Source organism: Nomascus leucogenys, chromosome 3 (assembly GCF_006542625.1).
Source record: "Nomascus leucogenys isolate Asia chromosome 3, Asia_NLE_v1, whole genome shotgun sequence".
Lineage (NCBI taxonomy): Eukaryota > Metazoa > Chordata > Mammalia > Primates > Hylobatidae > Nomascus > Nomascus leucogenys.
The window spans coordinates 144,695,919-144,722,511 of NC_044383.1; the positions used below are offsets into that span (position 1 = coordinate 144,695,919).

The 26,593-nt window shown below is 44.9% G+C and overlaps 1 protein-coding gene across 2 annotated transcripts in view; it reads left to right on the top strand.

The window, feature by feature from the left end:
- The first annotated feature begins 583 nt into the window (after positions 1 to 583).
- Positions 584 to 26,593, top strand: part of SYTL3 (synaptotagmin like 3) — a 102,654-nt gene continuing 76,644 nt past the window's right edge. For both annotated transcript variants that reach the window (XM_030809917.1, XM_030809918.1), the window contains exons 1-3: positions 584 to 1,038; positions 3,052 to 3,270; positions 17,299 to 17,363. In XM_030809917.1, the coding sequence (XP_030665777.1) occupies positions 929 to 1,038; positions 3,052 to 3,270; positions 17,299 to 17,363 (394 nt within the window). In that variant the 5' untranslated portion in view covers positions 584 to 928. The remainder of the gene's footprint in view (positions 1,039 to 3,051; positions 3,271 to 17,298; positions 17,364 to 26,593) is intronic.

The following is a 26,593-nucleotide window of genomic DNA, read 5'->3' on the forward strand; positions in this document are numbered from 1 at the left end:
GCTCATGAAACTTATTTAAGACCGTAAATAATTGATAGGCTGAGCTTGTGGTTGTGCTGCTTCATACCTCCTTAACTGATTAAAAATTTTTTGAGTGTTGAAGTTAATTGTAAAAATAGCCAACAGTTGGGAATGTCATTTTTCCAATGTATCTTCAATTAGGATAATGTACATTAAACGCAGACTTTTACATCCTCTGACCACTGAAGTTATGAAATCCATATTAGGAAAATTCAAGTTTGGAAGTTTTTTAGAAATATGAGAAGTGTTGTTTAAGCAAATTTAAAATTTTACATTATCGCCACGAGCAGAAAATGCAAGGGTTTGTGTAGAATATTTTGTCTTTTTGGAAGTAATGCTCCAGAGATACTTAAGCCAAAAAAAGATGCCTTTTTTTTCTTTTCTACAGCTATTGAATGGGCTGAGCTTTTAACGATGGTTCCTGCTGACCTGGAAATATCTTAAGTGGAAGGTTAGCTTCTATGAGTCACTGATACTCTTTTTATTGCTATTTGTAGATTTCCTTGGCTTGAAAATTACTTCTGCTTTGCAGAAATTATCTGCTTGCAGCTGTGGATAATTTAATAACAATCTCTGGTGAAACCTCAGAAAAAAGATATGCTTTTGTCTTAGATGAACGTCAGCAGCTGCAGCAGAACCTGGTGAAAACACCCCCGGGTGGCACGAGGCTCTGTGAGCCGTAACTCCGACAAACGCAGAACTTCTTGAGGCTTTCTTCTTCTAAGGAGTATGACACAGTTAAAAAGGAAAAAAGAACCCCAAGCAAAACAGTTGCCAATGAAATAGGAGAGGGAGCTCTTTAAACAAGGCTGGCTGCAGCTGGCGTCCGCCGCTCATCTGCAGGGTGTGAGCGCTTGGTGCGTGGAGTGAAGCTCTTCCAACCTGGGTCAACGAAAACCGAGAAGAAATGGCCCAAGAAGTAGATCTGAGTGCTCTCAAGGAGTTAGAACGCGAGGCCATTCTCCAGGTCCTGTACCGAGACCAGGCGATTCAAAACACAGAGGAGGAGAGGATATGGTAGGCTGCTCTTGCTGTGGGGTCACTTCGGGTGTTTAGCTTCCTCTGCTTGGGGCCTGCCACTCCGTCGCTGATGCTGCTTGCTTACAAATCACTACCCACCTGCTGCTGGGCTTCGGGCCTGAGAAGGGTCCTAACGAAGGTCTGTTGGTGGAGATGATCCTCCTTATGTAACTAAACGTAGAGGAAGCCCAGGAGGAGGGAGGCCGCTCTTGTTACTCATTTAAAACGGTGCCTTTGGGCGGTAAGTTTGCTGTCTGCCATCTGCTTGTCTGTTTGCCGACTTTGTGGGAATCCTTCAAGAGACATTTTCAGGCTTCCAGTTTACCCCTTCTTTAAGGAAAGACCTCGGGTTAAGGGTTTTCCTACCTCATTTTTGACAGTGCCTGGAGGTGTAAAGAGAAGCAAAGAAAGTGGCTCACAAGCAGCCAATCTGATGGAATCCAGCCCTTTTTTCTTTGCTCGCTTTTGCTTCCCAGCTGGCTTTGAGGAAGGGGGAGCATAAAATATGAACCTGCTTAGCCTGTTTCCTGACCGCTTTGCCAACAGGGAACTCTTCCCTGTCTGTTTCTAAGCTGCACGGGCTGTGCGATGCGGGTCAGCATTTGGAAAAGCGTGCTGAACTCTATCAGAGCAGTGTTCTGCCTTAGCTGTCAAGATCCATCTTTAAACAGGTTGGCGCTTGTTTATCAATGTCTATGGAGGAAGTGAGGGTTTGGTTTCTAATGGCAGAACACATTAGAAAACAAAACTTTGGAACAACCAAATGCTTGAGGAGTGAGGAGAATTTTCTGGTATAGTATTCTTCATCCTCCCTGTTATTTCAAAGCTTTCTAAGTGCACTTGTAAACTTTCTTCTGTTAAAAACTATAATACAGTCTAGGCGTGGTGGCTCACGCCTGTCATCCCAGCACTTTAGGAGGCTGAAGCAGGTGGATCACCTGAGGTCAGGAGTTTGAGACCAGCCTGGCCAACATAGTAAAACCCTGTCTCTAATAAAAATACAAAAATTAGTCGGGCAGTGGCAGGTGCCTGTAATCCCAGCTACTCAGGAGGTTGAGACAGGAGAATCCCTTGAACCTGGGAGGTGGAGTTTGCAGTGAGCCGAGATCACGCCACTGCACTCCAGCCTGGGCAATAGAGCAAGACTGTCTCAAACCAACAACAACAAAAAAATGAAAACAAAAACTATAATACAGTGAGAAAAGTGAAATTTTATTTGATGATGAAAGATCTTGCAGTGATTTAGAGATATCACTTTGAATATTAACAAAGTGACATAGACATAATAGTGATGAAGTTGTGTTTCAAAGGGTACTAATTCTGGGGTAGATCCTGAAAGTTGAATTTTAAAGTGCATTTCTGATGTCATCTTGTTTCTTGGGATTGGCTCATCTCTTCTCCAAGTAGGTATCACAGACATTCATAAAAGAGCGTGCTAGTAAATGACACCTTTTTGGTCCAATATAGTATCTCTTTGCACTATGGCTATTTGTCTAGGGGAGTGGGCTGACCACTCATTTAAAAAAAAATGTAGCAAAAGCATAGCATCAGTGGATTTTATTGGGTAACTTATACCAATAGCAGGGATGTATGCTGTGTATTTCTAGATTGTTCCATGCCTTGCAGATTAGAATGGATGCTCTTTTCGGTGTCTTTTCCTCCCCTTTCACTATTCTTGCTTACTATCATAACAGCCTTTGGGCAGGAAGGGATGGACCTAGCAGGGAGCTTCTCTGCACCAGGCATGTTATTTATACTTTGCCATTTAGTCCTCACAGTCCTACCCGGAGGAAAGGTTGTATCACCTGTTTCACAGTTGAGGAAACCCTTGAGCCTCAACTCTTGAGATGTTGAGTGACAGCCCAGTTCACACAGCCATGTTGGAGCCCAGGGATGTCGAATGCCAAAGCCCCTTCCCTTGCCATGGAGGGTACTGCCTGGGCTCTTGCCTTGTAGCCTGGGGTCAGGTGTTGCATCTAATAGTATCTTCTTTAACTCTGTGGGCTGCAGGAAACTGAAAACGCACCTGCAGCATCTCCGGTGGAAAGGAGCGAAGAACACGGACCGGGAGTACAAAGAGAAGTGCTGTGCGCGCTGCCAACAGGTGCTGGGGCTCCTGCTGCACCGGGGCGCTGTGTGCCGGGGCTGCAGCCACCGCGTGTGCGCCCAGTGCCGAGTGTTCCTGAGGGGGACCCATGCCTGGAAGTGCACGGTGTGCTTCGAGGACAGGTGAGCATGGCTGGTGGTTGGATCCCTCCCACTGATTCAGGTCTCGGAGGAGGCCTCTTTACAAACCGCTCATAAAAAGAGCACTCACTTCTCACCTTCAGCCAGTAAATGTGTACCGAGTGCCTGATAGGGAGCTACCTTTCTAGCCTTGGAAGTTATCTTCATCCAAAAATAAATTTTATTATATAGCAACATTTTTTTCATTTACAGAAGTTTGGGCCAAGTGCGGTGGCTCATGACCGTAATCCTAGCACTTTGGGAGGCCAAGGTGGGTGGATTGCTGGAGCCCAGGAGTTTGAGTCCAGCCTGGGCAACGTAGTGAGACCCTGTCTCTACAAAAAATACAAAAATTAGCCAAGTGTGGTGGTGCATGCCTGTAGTCCCAGCTACTTGGGAGGCTGAGATGAGAGGATCACTTGAACCCGGGAGCTGTGATTGCACCACTGCACTCCAGCCTGGGCAACAGAGTGAGAACCTGTTAAAACAACAAAAGTTTGTTAAGTCTAAGGATGGGCTAACCCAGGAGTTCAGATTCATTTGGATCTCTTAACTAAGTGCTGTCATTTTCTTAGCACTTAATTTATCTCCCTCAGTACCAGTGGAGTAAATTACAATCTAGGGAATATTGGAGTAATCATCTGAGGTTTAAATACTGCCTTTTTGAAGCTGACCTGTCTTCGATACTCAGGTAAAGAAATGGACATGCTTCCCATTAGTGAGACTGAATCTACATTTATAGTAATCAATTGGTGTTAGGGAGTTTTAAGACCAGTTTTTTTTTTTTTTTGAGACGGAGTCTCGCTGTCACCCAGGCTGGAGTGCAGTGGCGTGATCTCGGCTCACTGCAAGCTCTGCCTCCCGGGTTCACGCCATTCTCCTGCCTCAGCCTCCCGAGTAGCTGGGACTACAGGCGCCCGCCACCTCGCCCGGCTAATTTTTTGTATTTTTAGTAGAGACGGGGTTTCACCTTGTTAGACAGGATGGTCTCGATCTCCTGACCTTGTGATCTGCCCACCTCGGCCTCCCAAAGTGCTGGGATGACAGGCGTGAGCCACCGTGCCCAGCAGACCAGTTTTAACATGGAATTGGTGTTTTTGCACTTCCCATTCTGAAAACGATAAAGAACCGACTTGGCTTAGACTCCCATTGTTCAAAGCAAGAGTGAACTGGCCATGAGCTCCGTGAAAACACTAGAGTGGTGACTCCGTCTGCTGGGGGAGACGGTGCACAAGGACATCACAGAACTTCGGAGAAGGGAAGGAGTGCTAGGCTGGTGTGAATGGGAGTCATCAGAGACCCTGAGATTTGAAAACAACTTCTAAATATTGCCACAGATGTGTGAGTGGCCCAGGGACACAGACTGTGGGAGGCACTTACACAGTGTGGGCATCGTGGCTGGGGTTTCTTCCCCCTAAATCGGGAGGGCTGTGTTTAATGCATGCCCTGGCATTCATCTACTTAAGTGTCTTGTCCCTTTGCAAGGCTTACTGTATTTCAGTCATCTAGCCAGAGAGGTGAAGTGGTTCAACCTGCTTTCTTTGCTCCCGTCCATTTTGCTCACAGCGTGCCAAGTCGCACGGACGGTGGCAGAATTCGCCTTCTCATCTCATGTTTCTTCGGTTTGCTGAAGCCATTGTCCTTCAGGCTTTTCCTTGCTTGAGAGCAAAAAATAATTACTGTGAGCTGCCCTGGCGGCATAGAGAGCAATTCCAAATCATCTCTAGAAAGGTCTCAGGATCATCTTCCCCATTTCAATCAACCATATATATATTTGAAGTCTAATAATAAACATTGCTGGGCAGGGTGTTAACATTTCTCAGCACTTTTTCTTCTTCTAACAATGAACTGTAAACAAAAAATCAAAACAAGAGGACAAGGTCTGAGGCAATCTCCCAGGAAGCTGACAGTGTTGAAATCTCTGCCCTAGTGAGCATTGTGTCTCAGGCACTGAAACTTTACCCTCTAAGTACATGAAATATGACTTCTAAACCCCAGCTTCCTTATTTTGAAATGAGGATGGTTTTCAAAATACTTAAGGTCATTGCATTACTATGAGTGCATTAACAGAAGTCGGGAGGGGAGAGCGCCAAGTCGTTTGTGGTGACATGCATTTTCTTTCCCTTCGCCTTGCTTCCTGTCCCCACAGCCCTCTGTCCTCTCTCCAACTTTATCCAGTCTGGGCTGTCCTCCTTCTTTTAGGACCAAAACAAAGATGAGACTTTGTAAAACTTCAGAATCTTTGACATTCATAACTGTCGCACATCTGGGGACCTAGAAAAGGTTTTTGACCCCGATCATTGTGTCTCCTGCTTCTTCCTTTGCTTCAGGCTCATTCCTCAAGAAAAAGTGGATCTGTGACAGGAACAAGATGAGGAAAATTGGTTTTTTAAATCAAGAAAGGGGAAGTGCTAGGGTAGCAATGACCAAAACCAACCAACCAACTCGCAGGTTGCTGCAGAACAAGAGGCCTGTGGCAGGTGTTGGCCCTGACCTTGTGTTGAGAGGTTCCAGAAGACATTTTTTTTTATTATTTTTTTGAGACGGAGTCTCGCTCTGTCTCCCAGGCTGGAGTGCAGTGGCGCAATCTTGGCTCACTGCAAGCTCCGCCTCCCGGGTTCGCGCCATTCTCCTGCCTCAGCCTCTCCCAGTAGCTGGGACTACACGCCCAGCTAATTTTTTGTATTTTTTAGTAGAGACGGGGTTTCACCGTGGTCTCGATCTCCTGACCTCGTGATCTGCCCGCCTCGGCCTCCCAAAGTGCTGGGATTACAAGCGTGAGCCACCGCACCCGGCCTCCAGAAGACATTTAAGATAAGGTTTCTGTCTTCAGGGAAAGTTTACTCTTAGAGGGCTGACTGCCAAGTTGCTAAGGGCCCTGGGAGCTCAGGGAGAGATGAGGCAGGCTGAGTGGCTCAAGACGACTTCCAGAACATCCATGGTTGGAATAGTCCTTTTAATGTTTTATTAAAAGCGTAAAACAATCGTGTAGGGTAGCTACTACTTTCATCCTCATTTTACAGTTGAGAAAGTGGAGGATTAGAGACATAAGATGGTTTGTCCATGGTCATATCAGTAAGAACAGAGTGAAGATGGCAACCCAGGTCCCCCGGGCCCCGAGGCCTCCCTCTGAATCTCCAGTCCTCTCCTGCCTGCTGGGAGCCTTGTCCTGGGAGGGCAGCGTCTTTTATTTATTTATTTTTTTTTTTATTTTGAGACGGAGTTTCGCTCTTGTCATCCAGGCTGGAGTGCAATGGTGTGATTTCGGCTTACTGCAACCTCTGCCTCCAGGTTCAAGCGATTCTCCTGCCTCAGCCTCCCAAGTAGCTGGGATTGCAGGCACCTGCTGCCACGCCTGGCTAATTTTTATATTTTTAGTAGAGATGGGGTTTCACCACGTTGGCCAGGCTGGTCTCGAATTCCTGACCTCAGGTGATCCGCCTGCCTGGGCTTCCCAAAGGGCTGGGATTACAGGCGTGAGCCACTGCGCCCGGCCGGCAGAGTCTTAAAAGCCACTCAGAAGAGCTTGCCTCCAAGACAGTAGGAGTTGGAGCCTGAGCATGTGCTCTTTGCCAAGCGAACACCATGCCGAAAGTCTGCGTGGTTTTGCAGGGCAAGATCAGGAGAGCGGAAGGTAAAGGTAAAAGAGCGACCTGAGAGTCGTTGCAGTGAATGAGAGGCACCGAGGGAGGACGCCGGTGGCAATAGTGATGGAGAATGGGAGAGACAGGAAAAGGGGAGGACGGACCTTGGTTACAGGGGATAAAAGAGAAAGGTGAAAAGTGATTCTGAAAACTGGCCAGACAGGTCGCTTGGCATGCTGAACCGAGTCACGGGGCATCCGAGAACCAAAGAGACAGTAAAAGAGAAGGAACAGAAAGAGCCCAGTAATCAAAGGCACACTGGAAAGGACTTAGAAGAACAGAGGAAAGTTGTTTTCAGTAGTGCAGGGGCCAATCAGAAGAGGGTGACTTGGGAGGAGAAACAAACAAGTTAAAAGCAGAAACGTCCTTGTTTTCCACTGATGTTTCTTCCCGTGGATTTTATTGACAATTTCTGCAGTGAAATGGCAGATGGTAACAATTAAGTTGAAATATCAAGGAGGAGACCATGCTTTGTATATGTTTGTTTTAGCTTCATTAAAAAAAATAAGATTAAGCTTGATGATTTATGTTTGCATTAATTTTTTTCTATTGAAACTAATATACTATGTCATAACAAATTCCACATCTAAAAGAAACCTGGTCTTCTTCCTTAAGATTGCTGAGGAATTACTCTTGTTCAGACTAGTTTCCTTCAAATTGTGATCTTCTTTTCATGCTTTGTAATTGCTGTGACCACAACAAATTGATTATTCTTCAGCTTCAGATATCTGTGAACACGCTGCCTGTTTCGTTAGGAACATTTGTCAGGTGCTTTAGAACCAAATTGGTTTGTACAGAGAATTCTGTAAGTTGCGAATATTTTAACAATAATAAAGGTGCAACAGAGCTTCATTAGAAGGTTTCAAATTGCAGCAGGTGATACTGTTGATTTCAGGATACTTTCCTGAATTGCTCAAATTTGTCTCTTGTACCACACCTGACGCCAACAAAGAGCAGCTTAAGTGTGTTTGGTTGAAAAATTGATCCAGACCTTGGCATTTTATTATTATGTTCTTAGTTCTCAGGTTGAGTCTTGAGTTATTGCTGCAGAGCAGAAGTGGTTAAAATAAGATCTTGGAATTTATCAAAAGGGAGGTGAGCTGGATGTGGCCATCCACGAGGTCACGGATGTGGTGTGCATGCCTGTGGTCCCAGTTACTCATCGAATGCCCAAGCAGGAGGATCACATAAGCCCAGGAGTTTGAGGCCAGCCTGGCCAACATAGCGAGATCTCGTCTCTGAAACAACTTAAAAAGGTTTTTTTGTTGTTGTCATTCAGCATTTCAGATAAGGACTTAAGATGTAAATATATTATTACAGGATGATGTGTTGCATTTTCTGCATTGTATGAAATAATTTTTATTGAAAATCAAGTGACATTTCAAAGGAAATTCTATTCTAATTATGTTTCTGCCTAAAGTAAACTTCCCAGAGTTTAGAAAATCTTTTGAATTTCAGACTGGTATTCCCAGTATTTTTATAATCCCATGTTTTGATAAAATATTGAATCATTTTATATTCACAAAGGCAAATAGTGTATGAGAATGGGATAATTCACTTTCACTCTTGAAAATATATCTACTCTTCAAGTGAGTAAAAGGTCTAACTCTACTAACTCTATAGAAGATTGAAAAGAAATCGAATGCCAAGTGTGATACAAGAGAGTTGGGAAGGAAAGATTTTAGCTGGTGCCAAGGTTAAGATGACATTTGTCTACTGACTCTTTCCTGTTTCAAAACCTTATTACTTTTTTTCCTTCTAAATTCTACTTTTAACATTGCTGGCCAGGCGCAGTGGCTCATGCCTGTAATCCCAGCACTTTGGGAGGCCGAGGCGGTTGGATCACTTGAGGTCAAGAGTTCAAGACCAGCCTGGCCAACATGGTGAAACCCCGTCTCTACTGAAAATACAAAAATTAGGCTGGGCATGGTGGCGGGCACCTGTGATCCCAGCTACTCGGGAGCCTGAGGCACAAGAATCGCTTGAACTGGGAGGCGGAGGTTGCAGTGAGCGGAGATCACGCCACTGCCCTCCAAGCTAGGTGACAGACTCAATCTCAAAAAAAAAAAAAAAAAAAAAAAAAAAAGAAATTTACAGAGTACTTTTTTTTTTTTTTTTGAGACGGAGTCTTGCTCTGTCGCCCAGGCTGGAGTGTAGTGGCGCAATCTCGGCTCACTGTAAGCTCCGGTTCCCGGGTTCACGCCATTCTTCTGCCTCAGCCTCTCAGAGTAGCTGGGACTACAGGCGCCCGCCACCATGCCCGGCTAATTTTTTGTATTTTTAGTAGAGACGGGGTTTCACCGTGGTCTCGATCTCCTGACCTCGGGATCCACCCGCCTCGGCCTCCCAAAGTGCTAGGATTACAAGCGTAAGCCACAGCGCCTGGCCTTTTTTTTTTTTTTTTTTTTTTTTGAGACAGTCTCGCTCTGTCGCCCAGGCTAGAGTAAAGTGGCATGATCTCAGCTCACTGCAAGCTCCGCCTCCTGGGTTCACACCATTCTTCTGCCTCAGCCTCCCAAATAGCTGGGACTACAGGTGCCCACCACCATGCCCGGCTAATTTTTTTGTATTTTTACTAGAGACGGGGTTTCACCGTGTTAGCCAGGATGGTCTTGATCTCCTGACCTAGTGATCCACCTGCCTTGGCCTCCCAAAGTGCTGGGATTACAGGCGTGAGCCACTGTGCTCAGCCTATGGAGTGCTTTTTGGAAAAAAAAAAAAGTTTCTTTTGTGTTTACTAAAGGGAATGCTTTGGCAATAGTGTGTGTCATTCTTCTTGTTGAAATTGAACTGTATTCTGTAGTCAGCACTTGATTAGTTAGGGAAAGTCCTGCCTTTAAAACCTTTTTGAGAAGCAGTGAGCTTTCTGCGCATTGTCTTTTGTTAATATTCTCTGTTGTCACCTTACTTAGTTCAGCTGAAACCTGTCACCCTCTAAGGGAGGGGAGCCCCAGGAGAGTTTTTCTGGGCTGGCATTTTGCATGGTAGCCAAGACAATTTAGCATCCAGGGTTCACACCAAGAATGTTTTATAGATAATTTTATCAGTGGCTTATGCCTGTAATCCCATCACTTTGGGAGGCTGAGGTGGGTGGATCACTTGAGGTCAGGAGTTCAAGACCAGCCTGGCCAACATGGTGAAACCCCATCTCTACTGAAAATACAAAAAATTAGCCAGGCATGATGGCACACGCCTGTAATCCCAGCTACTCTGGAGGAGGCTGAGGGCAGGAGAATCGCTGGAACCTGGGAGGCGTAGGTTGCAGTGAGCTGACAGCGAGACTCAGTCTAAAAAAAAATAAAAAAAAAAAAAAAGATTATTTAGCCAAACATTTTGAAATCTCTTTATTTTTATAATTATTATCTGTATGTTATACAGCATCTCCTTCCATAATTATTTTTGTTACATTCAGTGTTTTCTAATTTACAACAATATTTTAAACCAACTTTGCATTTTATAACTGATTCAAGTGCTCATTGCTGGTCTTTGGAGACCATGATTTCCCAATTTGCAAGTTCTTTATTTTGATTCATTTTTCAATCCATTGAATTGCCTCAAGTTTTTCCTCATGCCTATAATCCCAGCACTTTGGGAGGCTGAGGCGGGCAGATTGCCTAAGCTCAGGAGTTCATGACCAGCCTGGGCAACACGGTGAAACCCTGTCTCTACTAAAATACAAAAAATTAGCCAGGCATGGTGGCATGCACCTGTAATCCCAGCTACTTGGGAGGTTGAGGCAGGAGGATTGCTTGAACCCGGGAGGCAGAGGTTGCAGTGAGCTGAGATTGCACTACTGCACTCCAGCCTCGGCGACAAAGCAAGACTGTGTCTCAAAAAATAAAAAAGAAGTTTTTCCCCAGGAGAGGACCACAAGTGGTGTGTTTTCCACGTCATTGCATATTTGAGAGTTGCTTTCCGTGGTCTTCCTTCATGAGGAATGATTTCACAGGGTTTTAAGTCCTGGGTTGCCACTGTTTACTCAGTAAATGCAGCCATGTTGCCTTTTGGAATTTAACATTATGGAGACAGCTGATGCTAGTTTTATTTTTATTTCATTGTTTATCACCTGATTTTTATGTAGAAGAAACATACTGGTTTTTTCTTTTCTTTTTTTGGCAGAGACTGCAGCCTTATTCTCTTTTAAAACTTTTTATTTAGTTGTTTTTTAATTTTTTTTAATTTAATTTTTTTGAGACTGAGTCTCACTCTGTCGCCCAGGCTGGAGTGCAGTGGCACGATATCAGCTCACTGCAACCTCCGCCTCCTGGGTTCAAGTGAGTCTCCTGCCTCAGTTTCCTTAGTAGCTGAGATTACAGGTGTGTGCTACCACGCCCAGCTAATTTTTTGTAGTTTTTTGTAGAGATAGGGGTTTCACCTTGTTGGCCAGGCTGGTCTCAAACTCCTGGCCTCAAGTGATCTGCCCGTCTCGGCCTCTCAAACTGCTGGAATTTCAGGTGTGAGCCACTTCACCTGGCCTAGTTAGTTTTTTTAGAGACAGGGTGTCACTCTATCACCCAGGCTAGAGTACAGGGCGTGATCATAGCTCACTGCAGCCTCAAACGCCTGGGTTCAAGAGATATTCCTGCCTCAGCCTCCCAAGTAGCTGGGACTCCAAGTACGCACCACCACATCTGGCTGATATAGATATGTTTTAAGACAAGGTCTTGCTATGTTGTCCAGGCTGGTCTTGAACTCCTAGCTTCAAGTGACCCTCCTGCCTTGGCCTCTCGAGGTGCTGGGATTACAGGTGTGAGCCACTGTGCCCAGTTATTTTTTTTTTCTGTATCCTTATTAAAAACAGTTTCCAATATGTGTCTGGGAATGAGGCTTTTGTGGATTAAGGGCCGTTCTTTTGAGCTGCTCCCTCTTGAGTCTCCTGGGTTTTTATTTCTGTTTAACTCAGTCATGCTTTCCTCAGTCAAGTCTGATTGTTCTCAAGATGCTTTCATGCCACTTACACAGCTTCTTTGGGAACAGCATTTTTTTTTTTTTTTTTTTTGAGACAGTCTTGCTCTGTTGCCCAGGCTAGAGTGCAGTGGGGCGATCTCAGCTCACTGCCAGCTCCACCTCCCAGGTTCATGCCATTCTCCTGTCTCAGGCTCCCAAGTAGCTGGGACTATAGGCACCCGCCACCACGTCCCCCTAATTTTTTGTATTTTTAGTAGAGACAGGGTTTCACCATGTTAGCCAGGATGGTCCCCATCTCCTGACCTCGTGATCCACCCGCCTTGGCCTCCCAAAGTGCTGGGATTACAGGTGTGAGCCACCGTGCCCTGCTGGGAACAGCTTTGAAGGCATAAGTTGGCTTCCTTTTCTCTTTGTATTAATAATCTTCTTCCTCAGGCCAGGCGTGGTGGTTCACGCCTGTTATCTCAGCACTTTGGGAGGCCGAGCTGGGCGGATCACTTGAGGTCAGGAATTCAAGTCTAGCTTGGCCAACATGGTGAAACTCTGTCTCTACTAAAAATACAAAAATTAGTTGGATGTGGTGGCACATGCCTGTAACCCCAGCTACTCTGGAGGCTGAGGCAGGAGAATCACTGGAACCTGGGAGGTGGAGGTTGCAGTGAGCTGAGATCGCACCACTGCACTCCAGCCTAGGCAACATAGCGAGACTGTGTCTCAAAATAGTAATAATAGTAATGATAATCTTCTCCCTCAACATTTAATGTCTTTTTCTTTCTCTTTCACGTTCTGGAAAGTGTCTCTGCCAAGTCAGCCTCACAGATTCAACTTTCTAGCCTGCCAGTTCCGTTCTTTTCTGCTGATGAAACAGAGTTCATTCTGCTTTGGCTCTGTTAGTTTATGAAATATTCCCTTATTGTAGTCCCGCTGTCTCTTCATCCTGGCTCTTCCTACTATCTTGCTGTTTCTTTTTCTCAGAGGTGGGTCTTAGATGTTTTTGGAGGCTAACTGCTTTCTGAAAGTTCCCTCTGGTTCCACGGTGATGCACGGTCACAGAGGCTGCTGGCCTGGTCTTCTGGACTCCAGGTACCCTGACTGTGGCATTTTATCGGAAGCTCTTGGTTCTCTCTTTAGAAAGCCAGGTTGAGGGGTTGCCCGCAGAGAGCGTGTGCTCCTGCTTTCGGCCTTCTCGTCGCCCCTCTGTCATGGTGGATCCCCCTTCTTAGGTCTGCAGGGAGAGGACAGGTCGGGGCACAGCATCTAACCATTTTTATCGTCAAGGCCTTAAAGAAGTACAGCTCTGTCCAGCTGCAGTAGAATTTTTCTTACTTTCATTGACTGGTTATCTGATGTAACAGACCAGGAGTCACAAACTTGACATTAACAAACGACAGACAGGGCACAGACCTTGTTTGTTTTGACCTGCGCAGTATTTAATATTGATCATTTTAGTGCTTTAAAATGGGCGTGTATCCTCTGGTTAAGCACAGTTCCTACCCCTCCCTGTTGTCTTCCTTCCCAGCCCCCTTCCCTCATTTACAGTTTCTGCTTGGTCCCTCAGTGTGTGGCCCTGCCCGACACAGAGGGCATGACACCTACTCAATTTCACTGCACACTTCTACACCCATTTTGGATCCCACCTTGTCTCTTTAATTCTAAGGATGTCCCCCTGCAGAGGGAAGGATATTCATTCATTCACTGTGCCTGACCAGAGCTTGTAGCTGTGAATATAGCACTGGATGTGACAGAGAGGGGGGCCACCTGCCTTCTCTCCAAGGTTAAGCAAGGGAGAGTTGTTCGTGTTTTGTAAGAAGTGTTGGTAGCAGCTTGATAAAAACCCTTTATCTTCATCTTGATTCTCTGACTCCTTTGATAGTTACCTAGGATTCAATCACAATGATCAGTCGTTTTTTTCCTGGAAGGACGTCGAAATCAGATAAACTGCGCTGGTGGAAAAAAACAAGTATTTTGCTTTGTAACTATGAACCATTTTAGATGCAAGACTAGTTGAAGTAGGGCTGGTCACAGTGGCTCATGCTTATAATCCCAGCACTTTGGGAGGCCGAGGCAGGTGGATCACCTGAGGTCAGGAGTTTGATAGCAGCCTGGCCAACATGGTGAAACCCCATCTCTACTAAAAACACAAAAATGGCCGGGTGCGGTGGCTCACGCCTGTAATCCCAGCCCTTTGGGAGGCCAAGACGGGTGGATCATGAGGTCAGGAGATCGAGACCATCCTGGCTAACACAGTGAAACCCCATCTCTACTAACAATACAAAAATAGCCGGTCAGGTGGCGGGTGCCTGTAGTCCCAGCTACTCGGGAGGCTGAGGCGGGAGAATGGCATGAACCTGGGAGGCGTAGCTTGCAGTGAGCAGAGATGGCGCCACTGCACTCCAGCTTGGGCGACAGAGTGAGACTCCATCTCAAAAACAAACAAAAACCCCACAAAAATTAGCCGGTCGTGGTGGTGGGCGCCTGTAACCCCAGCTACTCGGGAGGCTGAGGCGGGAGAATCACTTGAACCTGGGAGGCAGAGGTTGCAGTGAGCCAAGATCGTGCCATTGCACTCCAGCCTGGGTGACAAGAATGAAACTCCATCTAAAAAAAAAAAAAAAAAAAAAAAAAAAAGTCTATTTGAAATAAAAAAAAAATCCAACTATATGCATGCATAGGACTAATTTAGCTGAGAATTACTGAGCAGTTGGACCAACTATCATGAAAAAATTAGGTTGTTCTCATTTTTACAATATGCAGCCTCTGCTGCTGGTGCTTTTTTTTTTTTTTTTTTAATTTTATTTGAGATACGGTCTCACACTGTTGCCCAGGCTGGAGTGCAGTGGTGCAATCTCGGCTCACTGTAACCTCCACCTCCTGGGTTCAAGCAGTCCTCCTACTTCAGCCTCCTGAGGAGCTGGGACTACTGGCATGCACCACTGTGTCTGGCTAATTTTTGTATTTTTGGTAGGGGTGTTGCTCAGGCTGGTCTGGAACTCCTATGTTCAAGCAATCCTCTTGCCTCGGCCTCTGAAAGTGCTGAGATTACAGACATGTCCCACTGATGCGACTTCTTGATTTGAAGTTTTTGTAGTTCATGTGTCTAAAGGGCTCTCTGGACACCTCCTTGCCACTGGGGTGCTGGTTGGAGAGCAGTTCGGCACAGGAGATGTGCTTCTTTAGGGATTTGAAGAATCCTGGCTGTGCAGACCAATTTTCTACCTCTTGTCAGTTGAATGGTGAAAATACATTAAGCAACTCTAGGGACATCATCCTGACTTTTCTTGGAACATAGAGCATAGATGCAGTAGCTTAGCCACCTGCAGATGCAAGCAATTTAGATGCAAAATGCATTACAACGTGTGTGTTTGGCTCACTGCTTGGTGTTAGTAATAAGGTCAAAATATTTTCTGGTAGGGTCCTCCATTCATCTTATTGAATGTTTGTGTGCTAGAATTTGCAAAGTGTTTTTCAACAGTTATTTCTCCTTTGATAATGAAATGACAGCATTAGCAGAATTCAGGGCTGTGAAAATGGATGCTGAAAACCCCAGCAGTTTATTAAGAGCCATCTAGGCATCCAGTGCTTGGCATTTGTAATCCTAGTGACCCTCATGTAGTTAATGTGAAGGTCAGTCATGGGTTAGGTCTCCTGATTCTATGGCTTCATCTCTCCCCACCACCCTAGGCTTTTGCCTTTTGAGATATATTTATGGGCTGATTGAAAAAATTTTAAAGAAGTAAGTCATGATTCTGAAAAGTTTAAGGGCACAGATTTATTGCTGAACTCATAAAATCTTCCAAGAAACTTTCATAACCTCATTCTGGTTTATCACCTGGGAAGAAGTGCTAGATACTTTCTTTGGTTACTAATGAATCACACTACCCTGTGTTGGCCCTGACATGGACAGAGACTACAGGATCTATCACCTCCATCATAGACTCTAAGGGCAATGAGTGGTCCTCCTTTGTAAACTTGGGATTAGGCTGGGTGTGGTGGCTCACACCTGTAATCCCAGCACTTTGGGAGGCCAAGGCAGGCAGATCACTTGAGGCCAGGAGTTCAAGACCAGCCTGGCCAACGTAGTGAAAGCCTGTCTCCACAAAAGTACAAAACTTAGCCAGGCATGGTGGTGCATGCCTGTAGTCCCAGCTACTTGGGAGGTTGATGAGGGAGGATCACTTGAACCTGGGAGGTTGAGGCTGCAGTGAGCCGAGATTACACCACTGCACTCCAGCCTGGGCGATAGAATGAGACCCTATCTCAAAGGAAAAAAAAAAGTCTTGGGATTAGTGCAGACAGGGAGTCCTTACAAAAGATATTGTGGAATAATTGCTTATGAAGCCACTGATTTTGCAAGAAAGGGTAATGGAGACCTGGGCCAAACCTAGTATTCAAAGGAAACAGCCTCAAATGCAAAAAGTGCTGGTTGTCATATGGTTTAGGGATAAAAATACTGTGGTATTTTTACTTTCTATTCTTTAATCACAGGCCCAAGAGATCCCCGAGTTTGTGCCCAAATCTCTATATGCCAAATTAGCTCCTGCTTAAACTGCGCAAGTAATCAGTTGGAATTAAATGAGATTAGATGGTTCTATTAGATGATTCGCGCTGGGTGACTAGGATTTTAATTTATCTACTACTTGTGTAGGTTCTGAAACCAGGGCTGGAGTCCTTTCAATGATTTGCAATGTTCATTCACTTAGGTGCTTTCACCTTTCTTCCTTCTCCTTAGCTGTTTTTCATTTTCTGTGATTGTCTGTGTGTGTGTTTACTTATCGAGGTTGTCCCCCTGTCTGATTAGCTCAGTCGACTATAGCATCTCAGATATGGATATTTTGGGCCCAATGGTAACGAGCTGGAGCATGTGAGAGAGTAGATGAGCTGGAATGGGTCACTCACCAGAAAAGCAATTCTGCAAGTAAAGTGCATTTATCAGGTGGGGGCCTTGTAATTTCTGCCCTTTGGATTTGCTTTCCTGTTCCCTCCTCTAAGGATTAGACCTTGTTCTGTTTGCCAGGACTGAAGAGGCATCTTCAGAAATTGAATATGGAGAGGTGCAGCCCTTCAAAGGCATGGGAATTTACCACCCATGACTCCCTCTAGACTTGCCCTGATTTTTTATGTTCTGCTTCCCACAAGTGCTCCAGGGGAAAACTTCTGCCTAGAGGCTGAGATTGCCTTAAGGTGTTTTGTGTTGATTTAGGGGATTAGATAATATTCAACATATTCACATACATGAACGTACCTATGACATGCAAGATAAAACACATGGCAGTGGGAGTTGCGCGGCTTTGCTGCTGATACTGAAATCACTTTGCTTCTATGGGGAATCTGTAAAGTTAGGGGTTCGAGCCAGGAAATTGATTGCTGAGGTCCATTGCAAGACTAATATTTTGTGACCTTACCTGACCCTTAAAAGGGGTAATTATAGCACTATTCATATCTTCTCTTTCTGAAGCTTTCCTTCTGCTCATGTTTTCAGGAATGTCAAAATAAAAACTGGAGAATGGTTCTATGAGGAACGAGCCAAGAAATTTCCGACTGGAGGTAAATGCTCTTTACTTTTTTAGTAAAGTAAAATGATCTATTCCTAGTTTTAAAATATTTGATGTTAAGACTTTGGAATATAAGCAATATGATGGGTTTAGTCTGCAGGCCCCCATGTCTTGCCGTTCCATTTGCTGATGCTCTCACCGTAACTCACGCCGCTCATTCCCTCTGCTCACTAATCTTCCCTCCGCTGCATTTCCACTTCTGATGTTGGCCCATTCTTTTTTTTTTTTTTTTTTTTTGAGACGAAGTCTCGCTCTGTTGCCAGACTGGAGTGCAGTGGCACAATCTCGGCTCACTGCAACCTCTGCCTCCTAGGTTCAAGCGATTCTCCTGCCTCAGCCTCCCGAGTACCTGGGATTACAGGTGCGTGCCACCACAGTCGGCTAATTTTTCTATTTTTAGTAGAGACGGGGTTTCACCATGTTAGCCAGGATGGTCTCGATCTCCTGACCTAGTGATCTGCCCGCCTCGGCCTCCCAAGGTGCTGGGATTACAGGCGTGAGCCACCGCGCCCGGCCAGTTTGGCCCCATTCTTTAAGGCTTGTGCACCACGAGGTTTCCCTGGCTTCCTGCTTCTAGGCGTGATGTCCCCTCCTCTGAAACACCATCAGTGCTGGGTTTGTAATTCTCTTCCGTGATTGTTGCAAAGTTCCTTATATTGTAGCATTGTTTGTGCACTTCTGTTTCTCTCTACAAGCAGTAACTGATTTTAAAATCTTGTTAGCCTGTATTGCACCAAAGCACAATACCTTGTTTATAATACTTGAGCAAGATGATTGAATCAGTGAAGACCACAGTGAGTGAAGAGCGTGTGAACTGAGCAGAGGTTGATGGTTGTGGAGTGAGCACGTGTTGCGATAATATGGGTGGAAGCTTGCATTTCGTCCGTATACTGTGAATGTCTTATAGTGAGATGTCGACCTAAAGAAGGAAACTGAGGCAAAACTAATATAGGTGGGGAGTTTATTTGGGCCGCGGCTGAGGTCTGCAGCCCAGGAAACACTTCCAAGGGCTCTGGAGAACAAAGGAGAGAAGGGTGAATCAGGAGAGGGGCGATTACAAAAGCTGGTTTTCAGGAATTCTCGCGGGTTTACAGAAATACCATCGATTCATGATTGGCTAAACATTGCTGAGCTATGGAGTGTGGGTGATGGTGTCCAGTGTGTGGCATTGTTAGGATAATTTATGGCTATGGGTGGTGATGCTCAATCTGGGGTCCATAGAGCAAGTGGCTTTGAAATGATTAGTTAGCCCAAGTTGGGGGACATGATTGCGGTCTCATTTCAGTGTCTCTCTAGGCCTGATACTTTAAAGGGGGCTTGTGTTTCTTAGATTAAAAGTTTATTTTCTTTTTCAAAAGTATTTGCAATGTATGGTGTGCCAGTGTAATTGGTAGCTAGGACCTGGAACTGTGGAGAGGACGATTTGTGCTTTGATCACAGAAGTGCTGTGATGGGGCATCAGGACAAAGGCGCACACAGGCACCGTCACAGTGGAGTGCAGGCAGGTGCTGTCTCAGGCTGTACATCTGACTGTATCAGGGATGTGGGCAGTACCCCTCCTCTGTGATGTGATGATGGGGACCTAGACTCACAGCCTGACTCAGAAGGCAGCGATGGCTCTTTTCTAGAAAAAGTGGCAATTTGCAGGTATGGAAATAAGCCATAGAACCTCACCCAAAAATTTGTTGGCAGTCAAGGAAGCCATTCATTTGGGTTGATATTCAGCTTTTATAAAGGGTGGATTTGCCCAGGTGTAGATTTGGTTGGTACTAAATTATCCCATGGCTTATATTCCTGGCTTTTCTTAAGAAAAAAAAAATGCTGCTTCTGCCAAGTTTATTGGAAACCTGGAGGAAAAAAAATAATACTAAGGGTCACGTCAGGCAATGGAATGAAGCAGGGTTGCTGTTACCTCTAAGCTAGCGTCTCTCAACATCTTCTTACCGCCACCCTCTCCCCTACCCCACACAGCCTTTTTAGACACTTTTTCAAAGTTGCTACCATAACATTTTGATATCACAGATATCATACATCTATGTACTGAGGCCTTTTGGAGGGCCACAGACTGTTGAAATAGCTAAGATTTGCTACCAATCTTTGTCCCCTTAGGGGTGCCATCATCCCATGTGGAATGTGTGACCTTGGCAAAGCAGCTGCAGCACAGGACTTTTCTCTGTTTTTATTGCTTTTATGTTTCTCTTTTTTTTTTTTTTTTTTTTTTTTGAGATGGAGTCTCGTTCTGTCATCCAGGCTGGAGTGCAGTGGCGCAATCTCAGCTCACTGCAAACTCCCCCTCCTGGGTTCAAGGAATTCTCCTGCCTCAGCCTCTTGAGTAGCTGGGATTACAGGCACATGCCACCATGTCTGGCTAATTTTTGTATTTTTAGTAGAGATGGAGTTTCACCTTGTTGACTGGTCTTGAACTCCTGACCTCAAGTGATCTGCCCACCTTGGCCTCCCAAAGTGCTGGGATTACAGGTGCGAGCCACTTCACCCGGCCACTTTTGTGTTTCTTTAAAATACTTTTTTGACTGGGTGCGGTGGCTCACACCTGTAATCCCAGCACTTTGGGAGGCCAACATGGGCAGATCACCTGAGGTTGGGAGTTCGAGACCAGCCTGACCAACATGGAGAAACCCCGTCTCTACTAAAAATACAAAATTAGCCGGGCATGATGGCACCTGCCTGTAATCCCAGCTACTCGGGAGGCTGAGGCAGGAGAATTGCTTAAATCTGGGAGGCGGAGGTTGCTGTGAGCCAAGATCATGCCATTGGACTCCAGCCTGGACAAGAGTGAAACTCCATCTCAAAAACAAACAAACAAAAAACCAAAACCTTTTTGTTGGTGGGCTGGAGCCTTCTTCAGAAGGTAGATTCTACCCTTTTCCACATCAGTTCCTAGCTTATAAACAGTAGTGCTGTAGGAGGTGAAGTTTGTCATTTCTCAATGCCAACTCAGTGCAGACATCTCCATCACTGAAAACGTTTTCTACGTCGTTGGAAGTTCTAGCGTCATTATTTCAGGTAAGTAGTTTTCATGTGCGCATGAATGTGTGTATGTGTGTGTGTTTGTGCACACACGTTACCATCTTGTCAACTTTTCAGCACTTCATCTCCTGAGTGAGTGGGAGAAGTATGTTATCACGGTGACTTAAGATAAAAAGGGAATTAGGAAAGAGGTGAGACTGGTGTCTTAGGGTTTTCTTTCTTGCCTTGTAACTTCAAGAATAAAAACATCAGTAAGGACAAACAAACCAGGGTTAGGAAAATCAACCTAAGCATAAATCATTCTTTTTTGCTGATGTTGTTTCTATCAATGTATAAAATAAACACCAGAAAAGCCCCAACTTTCCCTCCTTCTCTACAACACTTCCTCAAATGCCAAGGTGCCTCATTTTCCCATTGTCCTGTTTCAGTAGAGTTGGGGTAAGAGGCATGGAACTATGGGGAAAAATGCCAGGTTAGGAGCACACAAGTAGTGCCATGAGCCAGACCAGGTTGGGTGGAGTTTGCAGTGGGTGAGTCAGGAAAGGTAACAAGGATCAGGTGACAGAGGTTTAGGTGGACAGGCAGGAATTCCACCACACTCCTATCTGTGGCCCTAAAAGAGAACCAGGTGCAGTCACTGAGGAGTTGAATTGAATTTGTGCTGTAGCAGTTAAGATCCACTTAGGGAAATTGAAACTGTCTGGTTATTTGAATAAGAATTTAGGGATTGGTTAGACGGGAATTGGAGGCAAAAAGGGAATAGTGAGAGAACAGCTAGCAGTTGCAGGAGGCTGACGCCCTCTGACCCTGCTGAGCTGATGCTGGCCAGACACAGGTCGGAAGGAAGGCATGAGGCCCTTCTCCCTCCTCCAGGCCCTGGTCTCCCTCTGGAAGCCCCCATTGGACCCTAATAGGGAGGGAACTGCAACCTCAATTCTCTGATGTGCTCCGGAAAAAGTGTGGTTTTGCATGTTCTCTAGTGTTTTTGTTGTCGTGGTACGGGCAGTACTCTTTCCAGCCCTCCATATCCTGAGCGGAAGTTAGAAAAACTAGATGGTGGTGGCCGGGCGCCGTGGCTCACGCTTGTAATCCCAGCACTTTGGGAGGCCGAGGCGGGCGGATCACGAGGTCAGGAGATTGAGACCATCCTGGCTAACACGGTGAAACCCCATCTCCACTAAAAATACAAAAAATTAACCAGGCGTGGTGGCGGGCGCCTGCAGTCCCAGCTACTCGGAAGGCTGAGGCAGGAGAATGGCCTGAACCCGGGAGGCGGAGCTTGCAGTGAGCCGAGATCGTGCCACTGCACTCCAGCCTGGGCGACAGAGCGAGACTCCATCTCAAAAAAAAAAAAGAAAAACTAGATGGTGGTTTAAACCACGAAAGTGTACAGACAGCTCCAGTCTGTGCCTCTTTTCACGTACTGGTTATCTATTACTGTATAGCAAATTCCACTCAAACCTAGTGACATAAAGCAAGTAACATTCTTCGACAGTTTCTGTCTTCAGTGGAAGGCTGGCCTGGGGCTGGGGGATCTGCGCTCTTGGGGCTTACCCTCATACCTGGCCAGTGACAGTGGTGTTGGGAGGAGGACTTGGTTCCCCACCATGGGGATGTCTCCACAGGACTGCTTGAGTGTCCTCGTGACATGGCGGCTGGCTTCCCTGAGGGCAAGTGATCCAAGAGAGAGAAAAGCAGAGCCCCACAATATCTTTTATGTCCTAGCTTCAGAAGCCACACCCTGTCATTTCTGCCATGCCCTGTGGGTCCCACAGGTCAGCCCTAGTCAGAGGGGACAAAGGGTCTGAATATCAGGAGGCAAGAATCACTGGGACCATCTGTGTGCTGCCAAATCCTGTGTTCCTTGTCTTGAGAGAATGGCTACACCTCTCACTCTGTCTTCAAATCCACAGACCTGAGAATCATACTTGACTCCTTTGTTCCTCCTTCTGCCACTACATCCAGTCAGTCAGCAAATCCTGACATTTCTGCCTCCTGAGTCTCTGGAATCTTCCTCTGCCCTTCATTCTCACTTCCAACGTAGCAGCTCCTAACTGGTTCCCACTGACCCCATCTGCTTCCCCCTTGGTCCATCTTCTATTCTGTGAAGAGAGGGAGCTTCCTTTTCTCTTTGAGAGGAAGTTACTTATTTTCTGATTACAGAAGTAATGCAAACATTGCAAGCATTTGGGAAACACAGAATAGTATTTAGATGCAATGGAAATACTACCACAATCCCAAACTACTGTAAATTACATGCACGTGTACACATCTGCACACTCCCAGCCTTCTTTCTGGGTGAGCCTGTGTATATGTGTGTGCACAGATAGACTTATCCAATTTCAAATGTATTGTGATCAGACTCTATGTGGTTTTATCTTTTACAATTCAACTTGGCATAAACATTTTCCTATGTTATTAAGACTTCTTCCAAAATGTATTGATGACTCCATAAAATACACCAAACATATGCACTATAGTTTATTTAACCTGTTCCTGAGTGTCTGAGTATATCACTGTATTTGATTTTTCATGTTATACATAACTCTGTGATGAACGTCTTGTACAGGTATCGTGACATGTCTGTTTATTTTTGGGGGATAAATTCTTAGAAGAAGAATGATTGGTCAAGTGTATGAATACTTGAAAGGCTTTTGATGTTTTGCCAAATTACCCTCTGAGAGTGTGTGCTTATTTACAACAGGCTGGCAGGGTATACAAATTTCCTTTTTCCCACACTCTGGCCCTCATTACGTTCTGAGCTTTGAAGCATGATTTCAAATTACATTCACATAAAAAAAAATAGATGCCAGGCGCAGTGGCTGACGCCTGTAATCCCAGCACTTTGGGAGGTCAAGGTGGGAGGATTGTTTGAGCCCAGGAGTTCAAGACCAGCCTGGGCAACATAGTGAGATCCTGTCTCTAAAAAAATTACATGAAGGCCGGGCGTGGTGGCTCACACCTGTAATCCCAGCACTTTGGGAGGCTGAGGCGGGCGGATCACGAGGTCAGGAGTTCAAGACGAGCCTGGCCAATATAGTGAAACCCCATCTCTACTAAAAATACAAAAATTAGCTGGGTGTGGTGGCACATGCCTATAATCCCAGCTACTCGGGAGGCTGAGGCACAAGAATCGCTTGAACCTGGGAGATAGAAGTTGCAGTGAGCCAAGATCATGCCACTGCACTCCAGCCTGGGCGACAGAGTGAGACTCTGTCTCAAAAAAATAAAAAATAAAAAAAATGAAATTGAAAAATTAAAACCTAGAAAATGAAGAAAATCATAAAGAGCAATGTTAAAAATACAACAGCTTCACCCAGAGAACAATTGTTGACATTTTAGTGTATATCATTTCTGTTCTTTTGTGAGTGTATGTATCTATGCTAGTGGGTGCATATCTGTATGTGTGAATATGTGTGTGTATACGCACATACACAGACTTTTTAAAAAGTATTTAGGTTGAACCATAAGAAATTGGTATTTTTAGACAAAAAATTATTGAGTAGGGGCAATTTCACATGAGTCAAGCTAATATATTTACATAATTAAAATCAAATTGTATGTACAGTTTTATCCTAATGTTTCATGTAATAATTTTTAAGAAACATTTTCAGTGTCCATAAATACCGTTGGCTATATGATTTCTGATGAGTGTATCTCACCCTGTCATAGGAATGTGTCATCATTTGTTTAACCAAATAACTATTGTTGGATAGTTAGGGGATTTCCAGTTTTCCATTGCATTTTCAAAAGTTTATAATGTTATTAAAATGAGAATAATGCAAAGAACATCCTTGTAGATACCTCTTTGGCACATCTCCGAATATTTCTAGAAAGAGAACAAGACGAAGGTTAGGAATGTTGCCTCCTTTAGAAAGGGTCTGGAATTATCCTTAAAAATAAACCAACAAGCAAACCAACAAACAACTTTTGTCAGTTTGGCAAAACAACATTGGTCATGCAAAATGGTTTTCTCATCGTTTTGATTTGAATTCATCTAATCATGAATAAGATTGAGTATCTTCCACTTTTCAACCTTCTGTAGATGTTCTTGGTATGTGAAGGTGATTAGTCCTTTTCAATCATGTTAGTTGCATATGTTATCTTGCTAGTACATGGCCTTCTTTATAATTTTGTTTTGAACACACAGAAGTATTTTTGTTTGCTTGTAGGCAAATCTTTTCCTGTATAATTTCTTCTTTTGCTTTTATGCTTTGAGACTTCTTCCTTATCCTGTGATAGGTTAAATATCCACATTAATTTTCTTCTAATTTTTACTTAACTTTTTTTTTTTTTTTCCTTGAGACAGAGTCTCGCTGTGTCACCCAGGCTGGAGTACCATGGCACAATCTTGGCTCACTGCAACCTCCACCGCCTGGGTTCAAGCGATTCTCCTGCCTCAGCCTCCCGAGTAGCTGGGATTATAGGCCCATGTCACCATGCTCAGCTGATTTTTGTATTTTTAGTAGAGACAGGGTTTCATTATGTTGGCCAACCTGGTCTTAAACTCCTGGCCTCAAGTGATTCACCCACCTTGGCCTCCCAAAGTGCTGGGATTATAGGCCTGAGCCACCATGTTAACTCTTTACAATCATCAGGAGGCCTTGTCTAATTTTTTTTCCTCCCGATCTTTGATGTTCCTGGTACCATTTGTTACATAACCATTCCCTTTCCCATTGTGTTCTAACTCAGGGCCATTGATTGGCACAACGTGGGGCACCACTCCCCTTATGCCCAGCCCTGCGCTGCAGCGGGTGCTGTCTCATAGAGGACACACAGTGCCATCCCCTTCACCTGCAACTCTTGGCAATTTGGCCCTTGCCAGATTTCGAATGTTTGAGAGCAGGAGCTATGAGTAAAGGAATAAGTGAATAAATAAATTGAGCAGGGATCTGCTCATTTGGCCACAAAAAGTGCCGTTAGAAGGAGTGTGTTAGAAGAAGTGCTGTTAGAAGGAGTGTGTTAGAAGAAGTGCTGTTAGAAGGAGTGTGTTAGAAGAAGTGCTGTTAGAAGGAGTGTGTTAGAAGAAGTGCTGTTAGAAGGAGTGTGTTAGAAGAAGTGCTGTTAGGAGGAGTGTGTTAGAAGTGCTGTTAGGAGGAGTGTGTTAGAAGAAGTGCCGTTAGAAGGAGTGTGTTAGAAGTGCTGTTAGAAGGAGTGTGTTAGAAGAAGTGCTGTTAGGAGGAGTGTGTTAGAAGAAGTGCTGTTAGAAGGAGTGTGTTAGAAGAAGTGCTGTTAGAAGGAGTGTGTTAGAAGTGCTGTTAGAAGGAGTGTGTTAGAAGTGCTGTTAGAAGGAGTGTGTTAGAAGAAGTGCCGTTAGAAGGAGTGTGTTAGAAGTGCTGTTAGAAGGAGTGTGTTAGAAGAAGTGCTGTTAGAAGGAGTGTGTTAGAAGAAGTGCTGTTAGAAGGAGGAGTGTGTTAGAAGAAGTGCTGTTAGAAGGAGTGTGTTAGAAGAAGTGCTGTTAGGAAGGAGTGTGTTAGAAGAAGTGCTGTTGTTAGAAGGGAGGTGTGTTAGAAGAAGTGCTGTTAGGAGGAGTGTGTTAGAAGAAGTGCTGTTAGAAGGAGTGTGTTAGAAGAAGTGCTGTTAGAAGGAGTGTGTTAGAAGAAGTGCTGTTAGAAGGAGTGTGTTAGAAGAAGTGCTGTTAGGAGGAGTGTGTTAGAAGAAGTGCTGTTAGAAGGAGTGTGTTAGAAGAAGTGCTGTTAGGAGGAGTGTGTTAGAAGAAGTGCCGTTAGAAGGAGTGTGTTAGAAGTGCTGTTAGAGGAGTGTGTTAGAAGAAGTGCTGTTAGAAGGAGTGTGTTAGAAGAAGTGCTGTTAGGAGGAGGTGTGTTAGAAGAAGTGCTGTTAGAAGGAGTGTGTTAGAAGAAGTGCTGTTAGGAGGAGTGTGTTAGAAGAAGTGCTGTTAGAAGGAGTGTGTTAGAAGAAGTGCTGTTAGGGGAGTGTGTTAGAAGAGTGCTGTTAGAGGAGGGTTAGGAGGTGTAAGGAGTGTGTTAGAAGAAGTGCTGTTAGAAGGAGTGTGTTAGAAGAAGTGCTGTTAGGAGAGGTGGTTGAGGTGTGTTTAGAGGATGTGTTAGAAGTGCTGTTAGAAGGAGTGTGTTAGAAGTGCTGTTAGAAAAGGAGTGTGTTAGAAGAAGTGCGTTAGAAGGAGTGTGTTAGAAGAAGTGCTGTTAGAAGGAGTGTGTTAGAAGAAGTGCTGTTAGGAGGAGTGTGTTAGAAGTGCTGTTAGAGGAGTGTGTTAGA